Source organism: Perca flavescens, chromosome 2, assembly GCF_004354835.1.
Source record: "Perca flavescens isolate YP-PL-M2 chromosome 2, PFLA_1.0, whole genome shotgun sequence".
NCBI classification, from domain to species: Eukaryota; Metazoa; Chordata; class Actinopteri; order Perciformes; family Percidae; genus Perca; species Perca flavescens.
In genome coordinates this window covers 6,470,208-6,482,707 of record NC_041332.1, presented here as the reverse complement: position 1 = coordinate 6,482,707, position 12,500 = coordinate 6,470,208, and the positions used below count along the sequence as shown (strand labels likewise).

Genomic DNA, 12,500 nt, shown 5'->3' with positions numbered 1-12,500 from the left:
ATAAACTGTGGTCATTTTATTATTGTAACAAAGGTCTCCAAGTTTATTTCCTGGGTTTAAAAGCTGCAAAACCCTTCACTCACTGAAAGCATTATTTACACTGATAGTCATTTCTGCTGTAATAACTTTATTTAAATTCATAGTAACGGAACATGGACAGAGCTCGTTAGATGTTAATATGCTCGAGTTAGCATCAATGCTAATTGACATCAGTAGTCCCTAGACAGGTAACCATAGAAAGATCATTACAAGTAACATATGACATGATATATTGATGTAGTAATTACACAACTAGAAGAAGACAGAACATTATATAACACGTCAATTTAAACTCAAACCTGTAGTAACATGAACATCATGTGAAATATAAAGATATAACACAACATTTGATATCACAAATAGTTTTCTGACACTAAGAACAGACAGAGGAGAGACTCTAGGAGTCTGGTGGAGTTTTTAGGACTGTGACTTTCTGCTCTGATGACTCCTTTAAAGAGGGTCCTGTTAGTCCTGATGGCTCGTTTCTCTGATTAACTCCACATCTGGACGGCTGAGTATATGTTTCTTTTCTTATTAAAGGAATACGCCACCGTTTGTTGAAATAGGGTAAATCTCCTCTATAATTATATAAGTGGGCAAACGCATTTTTGTATCAGTACGTGCATTGTCGTCCGGCGGCGCCGCCGCTAGCTTAGCTTAGCGTAATGAATGGAATCCTTTGTTGCCGTTAGCATGTCGTGAGTAAAAGTGACTCCAACAACAATGTGGACAATGTTCAAAACTTTGTGCACATTCAAAATATATCTCGTCTCATCTGTGTTCTCTGAGATTTGGAGGAGTCGTGATATTTTGAGAAAAATGAAGTTATAATAGGCTATTACAAGAGGCCTAAAGTAGGCCTAAATATATTTCAGAAAATAATCTACCTGTACCATAGTCTGCTGCTGTGCATTATGTGATTGCTCTGCTGATACGGTAGATCTCAGACCTCCCGACAGACTCAGAGCCACGTTTGAGGGAAGTGGCTGTACGCTGCTACACATCGGAGGTGGAAAACCGGAAATACAGCAGAAATACACGGAGCTCAAACGCAACACATCTGCTGCAGCATCTCTACAGCAGAGCGCGTCCTCTATAAACCTGAAGCTGCACAGACCATCGTCTCTATTCCTACAGCGAGAGTGGACACTAAGCATCGACGCACAGGTCTGCTTCAGAGCTCCGTGTGTTTGAGTCTGAACCATAGCTGCTGCATATTCAACAGAGAGGAAGAAACGGAGCAGCCCATAGGCTACCGACAGCAAAGACACTTATTCTATAGGCTAGATCATTTTTAGGACATATGTCTATTTCAACAGGCTGTATGCAGTGTGTGCAAAGCCAAAGCACAATGAAATAAGGCAACTTATGATTTCGGGGGTTTACATAGGCTATTGTCCGGTTTCATATTTATCAACTTTTCAAAATACATTCGGGGCTACACTCAGGCCCCGGCAAAATCAGCTGACTCCACGTCTGTCTCTGGGTTTTCCTCCTTCCTTCCTCTTCTCCTCTTGATGCAACCTGCTGAGAAAAAGAAAGGATCACATCAGTTTACAGTTAAGAACACGGACATGGAGAGACAACACTAGATGTTGGAGGCCACAAAGCATCACACATAAAACATAATATGCAGTGTCACTTGTAATCTAGCCTGATCAAATCACCCATCAGGACTTTAAATGTTGATGATAAAGAGCTGTGAGGCAGGATTTATTTTAACTTACTGATCAGAACCAGAACCAGAACCAGGAGAGTCCCGAGGAGGAGAAGAGAGGGAAGGATAACAGCACTTTATATAGACACAGACATGATTTAGACTGTCTGAAATCATCTGAAGGACAGACAGCTTTTCAAACTCGTTTCATTGGTTTAAATGTAACGGCACAACAGTTCTTTCTCTATAAACAACATCATTGTGTAACTGTTTGTACCAGAGTCCATTTAAAATATCACTGTTTTTATAACTCACTATAAGTACTCAGATCCTTTACTGCAGTTAAAGTACTAATACCACACTGTGAAAATACTCCGCTACAAGTAAAAGTCCTGCATTAAAAACATTACTGAAGTAAAATGATGTAATAAAGGTCATCTATGTTTTTCCTGTGAGAACCACGTATCTCTAAAAAGTTTTAAACCTGTCATGGTGTCAGAACAACAGCCCTGCTTTCAGCTTAGTGATGATTTACTAGCTGACCCGAGAGGCTTTATAAACACTTTATTTAGCTTTAATTGGGCCTTTCACACTTTTACTTCAATAAAGGATTAGTGAACTTTCTTCACCTGTAAATCATAAAGTAAACAGAATCAGAGCAGAAAGAGAAAACTACACACTGAGCAGCACGTTCCCTTTTTAAACATCTTTATTTGAAATGATAAAGATAAGGACAAACATCCAGAAAAGTGCTACAGAGTCAGAAAATGATGAAAACATTTTTTAGCTTCACAGCACAGCACAGTCAATAAAATAAAATAAATATGAGTTCAACAATAATCAGATAAAATAAATATTGGGAACCAAAGAAAAATTAATCATCACGACAAAAAAACATCTTAAATAGAAATGTGCAATAAAAACATGTCAAATCTCTATAAAATGTAAACAGACTCTAGAAAGTGATTCTGTTTTTCTCTGTGAGCACATGCAGTAATTTAAAAAGAAGTAGATATTTAGGAAATATGCTTATTTGCTCTCTTACCAAGAGTTAGATGAGATGATCATTACCATGGTTACAGTTCAGATTTGATTTTAAGCTTCTCCTGTTTGTCTATAAAGACCTTAACGGCTAAAATTATGAGTTGGAAATATTAGACTTTTTCCAGACACCGTGGAAACCCTGAGAGACGGACATTATAATAATATCACTACAATATTAATATTTTCTGATATCAAATTTGAGCAAATGTATGCAAAATAGGGATGTAAATAATTAAACATTTTAACCAACCTAATCAACAGTTTGACCGATTAATATTATCTTTATTATACTATTAATAAAGCCCTGGACTGTAATATTTCAGATGTGTTTGAGCAAGATTTCTGCTCATGTTCAAAACTTTGTGAAGTACAGATAATTGCATGAAAATGTAAGGAGTAGAAGTAAAAAGTCTGCTGTAACTTGAAAGGGAGGTTTTTCCGCTCACAAGCGCTAAGGGGAAGCGAGACGACCACCATTCAACCCGAAAAAAGTCATATAACCATTCCAGGGACTCCGAAGCTGTTCAGTTAAGGTACATTAAGTTAAAATAAACTGCATAGTTCCCCTTTAAAAATGACTCTAACAGATGAATTGATTATCAGAATAGTTGGCCATTGATTTAATATTTGACAACTAAATGATTCATCTTTGCAGCTCTAGCACCGTTCAACAGACTGTGTGCCTCATATTAAAGTTTGTGGCTGCAGCTAAAAGTGCTTTCTTTATGTCTGCAGGTACTGTAAATCCGGAGAAATCTAAAAGAGAAAGCACCAGTGGAAACCCCACATTATATTATGTGTAGAGCTTTTTGCAGAATTGTTTTACACGTTATTATTATGAGAGAGAAAAGAGGAAGCATCTGCTTTCTGAGAAGAGTTATGAATGGAAATCTGGAGACATGAGCTGTATATAAAGGAAGCACAGAGCAGGTTTCTAACACAGATCAAACCTTGAAGATTGAAGGCTTTCATCCAAACAGAAGCTCTCCTGTCTTTGAACCATGAAGTGGCGCTCGTACTTCTGATCTGCTTCCTGCATCACACCCTCTCTGCCGGTCAGTAACTAAATACTTGATTTCTCTGTGAGCTGTCAGTCTAATGCCGACCGTGCCATAGAAGACTTTGAAAAGACCAAAGTCTGACACTATCTCACATCTAAAGACAATCTGTTATAATGTCACTGAGTTTTGAAAGCTTAAGAAGTTTGAAAAACTTCTTAAGCGATTCCGTTGTCGCTGAGTTGCTAGAGTTGGGGCGCGCTCCCGTCTTCTCGATCGTTTGGTGCAAGGTGTTCATAAAACTCAGTCCCAGCTGTCTTAGGTCAGTCTTTTTCTCCATCTTTAAGTTCAGAGATTGTTTGACTTGTCTTGGTAGTTTAATCTTATAAGGGTTGGGGATCGTTCAAACATTTTCGATACCAGTACCGGTACCAATATTGTGGCATTGCGATACCAGTTCCTTCAACGATATTTTTTTTGAACCAATTTTTAACGTTAGACAGCCAATCACCAGCATTATTAGATCTTGTTAGAAGCATGCTGCATGCTGAGTGGCTCACTGGTGCTGATGAGATTTACTCCATGGGTATTGAACTTGGGTTGGGAAAAGGCATTTTTCAATTCTCGATACTTGAGATGCAATTCATTCAGTGCCTAAAAAGTATTGAATTTGGTACCCAGCCCTGGATGTGACACGGTGTCAGACTTTAGTCTTTTCAAAGTCTCTTCAAAGTCTTCTAGTGTTTGGTAGGCATCAGATTTTACCAAGACTTAAAACGTCAAATAATACCAAACAAGTTTGATTTTGTCGGAACTTAAAGACGGGAAAAGGACTGTGTTAAGACAGTTGGGACTGAGCTTTATGACACACCGTCAACTTCAGAATAAAGGCTTCATTTTTGTATGTAATGTTCTGCTCTCTTTATTATTTCGGATTCCACGAGTCAAAAGCCAAACTGAGCGAGACACCGAGTGTCCTTAAGTCTGCTCACTGTATGTACGGTACACTACTTGAGTATTTCCATTTTCTGCTTCTTTATACTTGTACTCCACTACAATTCAGATAAAAATATATTTTTTGCACCTAATTCAAAAGCTGTAGTTTATTTATTAATTTATTTATGAACATTTATTAGAGGATCAACCACATGAGATGCAACATCTTGTTTTCATGTTGGTCCTCAGGATCATGTCCAAACAGCAGAACAGCAGAACAACAGAATACATACAATCAAATAAGGAAGAAAAAAAATTAGCATAATAATAATAAAAAAATAAATTAAAAAAACAAGCATGCCTGCATAGTACACACACACACACACAAGCTCTCACTATCCCTACCCCCATCCCCATCACATGTAAAATGTTTGAGAAACAACCAATGTAACATATAACATACAAAACTAACTGACAAAGTTAACATCACTATGTACATTTATATACATAAGCACACTCATATATAGCCCACACACATACATAACATGATACAGTTCCTTTGCAGATTCAGGTTAACTATGCAAAATATAATGAACGAATTACGATGTATTATTAAACTGCCCAGCAGTATATACAGTAAAGTCATTAAAATAAGCTTCACATGCTACTCCAACATTAAAGGGATGGACACATGAATGCATCAATAATTATTATCAATAATAAATATTATTCTGAGATTAGTACAATGGGTACTTTTACTTTTGATACTTTAAGTACATTTTGTTGCAAATGAGGCAGGACTTTGATGCAGGACTTTAAAGCTTTAGTGCATAACTTTTTGATGTTATTGAACGTTACATTCAAGCCATTGCCAAATGAGCTGCTACAAAGCTAATTTAGTAAAGACCCACGGGCCGGGTCGGGCCGACATTTCCCGCCACTATCCTCGGGCCAAGCTGGGCCCTTGATCAAACATTTGTGTTTTTTAAACATTACTTTATTAACCTAATTGGGTGGGGAGAAAGCTATGCCATAAAAACAGGAGAATTACCTTTGAGCAAGTTTGGAGGACAGTCGGAGGTATGGAACCATTTTAAAGAAGTCATTGGCAGTGACAACATATGTGTTGGCTTTGTCGAGCGCATTAATTGCGGCACGCTGCTCGTTCTTATTATCACACGATACTACGAGTCGGAGAAAAGATGGATTTTTGTAACATTTTTAGTAACATTTAGGATTCTATTCACCCAGTTATTGACATATTACACAAATATATTTCACAGTTTGATACATGAAAATTACGTTTTGATTAACATTAACGTTAGGCTACTGCTCTGCTTTCTGCTCCAGACTCGGCTTAAAGCCATTGTTGTCATATAGCAACCGAGCGTCTCTAGCCAATTTCAGCTGCACAAGCTACAAATAACTAATCAGGCGGACTAATCAGGCGGAATTTAACTCCTAATAAGACTGTAGAGACATGCCTATAGGTAGCAGTATACAGCACTATGTTTAACTCCTAATAAGACTGTAGAGACATGCCTATAGGTAGCAGTATACAGCACTATGTTTAACTCCTAATAAGACTGTAGAGACATGTCTATAGGTAGCAGTATACAGCACTATGTTTAACTCCTAATAAGACTGTAGAGACATGTCTATAGGTAGCAGTATACAGCACTATGTTTAACTCCTAATAAGACTGTAGAGACATGTCTATAGGTAGCAGTATACAGCACTATGTTTAACTCCTAATAAGACTGTAGAGACATGTCTATAGGTAGCAGTATACAGCACTATGTTTAACTCCTAATAAGACTGTAGAGACATGTCTTTAGGTAGCAGTATACAGCACTATGTTTAACTCCTAATAAGACTATAGAGACATGTCTATAGGTAGCAGTATACAGCACTATGTTTAACTCCTAATAAGACTGTAGAGACATGTCTATAGGTAGCAGTATACAGCACTATGTTTAACTCCTAATAAGACTGTAGAGACATGTCTATAGGTAGCAGTATACAGCACTATGTTTAACTCCTAATAAGACTGTAGAGACATGTCTATAGGTAGCAGTATACAGCACTATGTTTAACTCCTAATAAGACTATAGAGACATGTCTATAGGTAGCAGTATACAGCACTATGTTTAACTCCTAATAAGACTGTAGAGACATGTCTATAGGTAGCAGTATACAGCACTATGTTTAACTCCTAATAAGACTGTAGAGACATGTCTATAGGTAGCAGTATACAGCACTATGTGTACGACTTATTTATTTGGTTACAACAAAGACAAAAGTGCTTAAAATTTTAGAAAACCACGATGTTTACTACATGTTATGCACAACGTAGCCATCTTTGAAAGTGAACTCGGGGTCCTCGGAGTTCAGACGACTTGACGAGTCGTGTATATACGACCTCGGTGGCGTTCTTTTTGCAACTTCCGGTTCGTAGCTCCGGAAAAAAAACTCGTAAATCGACTTCGGTGGACAAAAAGAACGCACCATTACTATAGCAGAAAAGACGATAGTCAGCCTTCAATGTAGGGGTGCACTACCCGCCCCGATATTGCAAAAATAGCTGGACCGGTGGATCGGAAAAATTAACAGATCCAGGGGCCGATCCAGTTTTCATCTCTTCATCTGTCGCAGCACCGGGACCCGTGTTAACTGCGTACCCTTCTCACTCATGGTAGTAACTTCATAACACAACAATTAATAACCCACAACTAACTCTCTTAAAAGGATAAAACACCATAGCATATAACAATTTGAGACTTAAACAGTTTCTAACACTAATAATTTTACATTTACAAATGTAGCTACACCGCCGAATGGCATGCTGGGTAACATTATGGGCCCTATTTTAACGATCTGAAATTCAAGTATGAAACGCAAAACGCAAGTAACTTTGTGGGCGGGTCTCGAGCGCTGTTGCTATGATACCGGCGGGATAAATGAGTCTTGTCCCCGACGTAAATCTAAAATGGGTCGGTCTGAAGTAGTAGTAGTAGTCACATTCCCTTTAAGAGCAGGCGCGCTTGTTCCATGGCGGATTGCTATTATAACGGCGGATTTGCCTGGCGCACGCCAGCGGGAGCTGTCCGGGATGCGGCAAAGTAATAAATGCCCGTCTTGGCCGGGTGGCGATGTTGCTGCTCCTCTCGGGCGCATCTCCTCAAGTCTGGAGAGGATTGCTGCAGCCATGGAGCGTGGGCCTCCAAACGCACCACCTGCTCCTGTTGTGTCCCTTCCTCCTCCCCCCCACTCCATCTCCGTCCACCCGCTCCACCAGGAGCACATCGCGCACTACTCCCGGACCAGATCCCGCCGGAGTGTCCATTCCCGCCGTAGTTCAACGTCACGTCTCCTTAAGTCCTCTAATATTTCCTCATTTATGTCATCAACACATCCATGATTCATGGAAATGTTGTAAAACACAACAAGTCACAAATAATCCTGGGACTTTTTGAGGACTGTACTGTAAAGTGCCTCCTGACCGATCCAAACACCTGAAGCGCATTTTCAGTAATATTTTCCTTTGTAATTATGTATGGTTTGCAAAAATGGGAACTGCTGCGTCCGTTTAGATGAGAGAAGCAAAGTGTATGCGCGTTGTGCACACGCTACATTATGGCCAAGCATGCGCCCTGAAATAGAATCTGAATAACGCGCCACTGACTTTAGACTAGCACCACTGACTTTAGACTAGCGCCACTGACTTTAGACTAGCACCACTGACTTTAGACTAACACCACTGACTTTAGACTAGCACCACTGACTTTAGACTAGCACCACTGACTTTAGACTAGCGCCACTGACTTTAGACTAACACCACTGACTTTAGACTAGCACCACTGACTTTAGACTAGCGCCACTGACTTTAGACTAGCACCACTGACTTTAGACTAGCGCCACTGACTTTAGACTAACACCACTGACTTTAGACTAGCACCACTGACTTTAGACTAGCGCCACTGACTTTAGACTAGGACCACTGATTTTAGACTAACACCACTGACTTTAGACTAGGACCACTGATTTTAGACTAACACCACTGACTTTAGACTAGGACCACTGATTTTAGACTAGGACCACTGACTTTAGACTAGGACCACTGACTTTAGACTAGCACCACTGACTTTAGACTAGCACCACTGACTTTAGACTAGGACCACTGACTTTAGACTAGCACCACTGACTTTAGACTAGGACCACTGACTTTAGACTAGCGCCACTGACTTTAGACTAGCACCACTGACTTTAGACTAGGACCACTGACTTTAGACTAACACCACTGACTTTAGACTAGGACCACTGATTTTAGACTAGCACCACTGACTTTAGACTAGTACCACTGACTTTAGACTAGGACCACTGACTTTAGACTAACACCACTGACTTTAGACTAGGACCACTGACTTTAGACTAGCACCACTGACTTTAGACTAGCACCACTGACTTTAGACTAACACCACTGACTTTAGACTAGGACCACTGACTTTAGACTAGCACCACTGACTTTAGACTAGTACCACTGACTTTAGACCAGCACCACTGACTTTAGACTAGCACCACTGACTTTAGACCAGCACCACTGACTTTAGACTAGCACCACTGACTTTAGACTAGTACCACTGACTTTAGACTAGGACCACTGACTTTAGACTAACACCACTGACTTTAGACTAGCACCACTGACTTTAGACTAGCACCACTGACTTTAGACCAGCACCACTGACTTTAGACTAGCGGAACATGCCTCATCTTTTCGCTGAACCGCCCCCGGGAGAGCAAACACATTCCCTAATATACCAACGTGCGTCTGTGGAGGGAAAAGTCCGCTGTGCGTCGGGTACAAAATAGGAATGATACATGCGTCGGTGTACAAAGGCAATTGCGCTGAGTGCAAGATAGGGCCCTAAGACTGTCTAGATGTCTGTACTGTAAATATGAAGCTACCACAGCTAGCAGCTGGTTAGTGTAGCAGGGGGAAACAGATAGCCATGATGACAAGACAGAGGAAGTTACCTTGGCTTAACCACAACATGTCCTTCACTCACTTTTTGTATGGATCAAACAGATGACATAATGTGTTTTTGCTGATTAGAGGTGCTGATAGGCTAACAGATCCGGGCTAGCTTCTCCCATTTCCAGTCTTCACGCTAAGCTAAAATAAGATTAGATAAGCTAAGCTAACCAGCAGTTTACTGTGTTTTCTTATTGCAGTTTTTTACGATCGCTATGACACTTATTAGCACAAGCTATACATTTAACAAATGTCTTGTTGCTTTGACACAATATGCATACAGTTAACACAAATTTAAAATGCTTGAACTTCTTTTACACACAAGCTCCACCAAGACCAAAACAATGGATTTGTATTGCCAAATTTACAAATGCTTTCACACTGTATGTCAGAACAGATAACCACATGTTCTAAACCTAGCTTATAGGCTAAAGTCAAAGTGAACAGCTGTTCATATTGTAAATTGAAACTCAAATATATCCCCTGGATTTTATACATGCATTTATTGAGAAACAGCTGATTAAAGTTATGCAAATAGATCAATCACAGCTGATTCCCATCTAGGAAAAACACTCAGGTGTTGAGGTTCTTTCAATCACATGATCATATGGTAGTACATACAGTAAAAGAGGACCTATTTGAACAATATAGATGAACACAGAAAATAAGAAAAATGCCTTCACAACGGAGGGGAAGAGGAGTACCAGGACAATTCTTTCTCTGTGTCCTTTTTTTTTTCACAAACCGTACATTTATAAAGCTACTCTGAGATGGATCATTCATTTTTTTGTATTGAATCTCTGCAGCAAAAGAAACAAAATGGTGGCCGGGTAGGCTCAGTGGTAGAGCAGGCACACATATACTTGGAGGTTTATGCCTCGACGCAGAGGTACAGGGTTCAAATCCGACTTGTGACAATTTCCTGCATGTCATCCCCTTTCTCACCTAGCTATCCTGTTAAATTAAAGCGGAACACCCAAAAAATTATCTTAAAAAGAAATATGCATGCATGTACTAAACCCAACAAAACAAAAATGTAGAGAGGCTTCAAGAGAAGCTGCAGTGCAAAACACAATCTCTGATCAATACAATCACTATTGTCTGTTATACAAGGGCAGACCTGACACAAAATAATGCAGTTTCTGTAATTTTATCTAATGTTAGAGTTTTGTATGATATTGTTCTATGATTTACTAAATGTTCCTGTTGGGAGAGAACATGTGTTAATGTTTTGTATGATATTGTTCTATGATTTACTAAATGTTCCTTTTGGGAGAGAACATGTGTTAATGTTTTTTTATGATATTGTTCTATGATTTACTAAATGTTCAGTGTTAGTTACCTGATGTGTTAGTGTTTTGGAAGAATTTTTTGATTTTGAGACATGTTTGCATTGTTTTGGTAGACATAGTGTATTGTATTAGTGTATTATTGTATTTTGAAAATTAGTTTTGGAGTTTAGTTTACATTTTTGAGCATGAAATTAACTGTTTTGCCAATTGTGTGTTGTAGGTGTGTCGGTGCGTTAAGAGTTTAGGAAAGTTGTTAAAAGTATTGAAAAAAATTGTCATAGCGATTGGAAAAAACTGTAACTCTGTCTGTCTGTGAAAATGTTTCGAGACCCTTTCATTCTTGATCCCAATAAAGTGGTGCTGTGTGAAGTGGTTGACAGCAACTGTGTGCCCTACGGTAACATTGAACTCAACAGTGTCAGCTACATGTACAATATATACAGAGGACCCTAAGAAGCCCATAGTTTACATGTACTGCACCTACTGATTTTTTTGTTTTATTTTTTCCACACAGGAAATAATCAGCGTTCACAATGTGCTAAAGTCATGGAGGCAGTAAGAGAATTTCAGCCCTGGTTCGGGATGGAACAGGAGTACACACTGTTTGGTTTGGATGGACGTCCCTTTGGTTGGCCTCCTTTGGTTGGATTCCCAGCAATAGGTGTGATTAAAAATGGATATTTAAATATTGGATTGAACTACAAAAACATACTATATATTGAAAGTATTACAAAGAAATGTGCAATTAATTTTTATAGCTTGAAATATAGCATGTAACAGTTGCAGTAACAGTTCAAATTCTTATAGTGATTCTAATCGTAACTGTTTTCTCACCAAATGTTTTCTGTGTGGTTTTATTCTTAGCGAATTGTGCTGTGGGCATTGACAAAGTGTATGGGAGAGACATTTGTATCTGTCACTATAAAGCCTGTCTGTATGCTGGTGTAAGGATCTGTGGCACAAATGCAGAAGCATTAGCGTCCCAGGTATGAACAGCTTGTCTGACTGGTTTTGAACTATTTGATCACCAAATTTGCTAATAGAATAGTAAAATTGTAGCTCGTACATGTGAGTTGAGATGAGGTTAAACTCTGTTCCTGAGGGAAATGATACTGAACTGTATCAAGTTGAAAACTGCACTAATTAGTATTTTTATATATATATATATCTATCTAGATAGATTGATAGATAGATAGTAGTCAGTTTCATATGACAGTAAAACATGTATGTTTGTGTAGCGGTAAATATACACGTACCATATAAGTGCAAGGTCCCTGCTGATTTTCCCTATCTCTGTCTCCCCCCATATTTCCTGTAAATCTACATGGTATCTGCCAAATAAATATATTACTTCAAGGTCCCATACAATATTTTACACATGACACTTATAAATGTGATTTGTATTTTTGTCTCATTAGTGGGAGTTCCAGGTCGGCCCATGTGAAGGGATTGAAATGGGGGATGATCTGTGGATGGCCCGCTACATTTTGCACCGTGTCTGT

At 39.0% G+C, this 12,500-nt stretch overlaps 1 protein-coding gene across 1 annotated transcript in view; it reads left to right on the top strand.

The window, feature by feature from the left end:
- Nucleotides 1–11,316: 11,316 nt before the first annotated feature.
- The window catches only part of LOC114548543 (glutamine synthetase-like), a 1,858-nt gene continuing 674 nt past the window's right edge, over nucleotides 11,317–12,500 (top strand). Inside the window, exons 1-4 of the mRNA XM_028568527.1 lie at nucleotides 11,317–11,395; nucleotides 11,513–11,659; nucleotides 11,863–11,984; nucleotides 12,417–12,500. The exon at nucleotides 12,417–12,500 is cut by the window's right edge and continues 116 nt beyond it. Of these exons, the coding sequence (XP_028424328.1) occupies nucleotides 11,317–11,395; nucleotides 11,513–11,659; nucleotides 11,863–11,984; nucleotides 12,417–12,500 (432 nt within the window). The remainder of the gene's footprint in view (nucleotides 11,396–11,512; nucleotides 11,660–11,862; nucleotides 11,985–12,416) is intronic.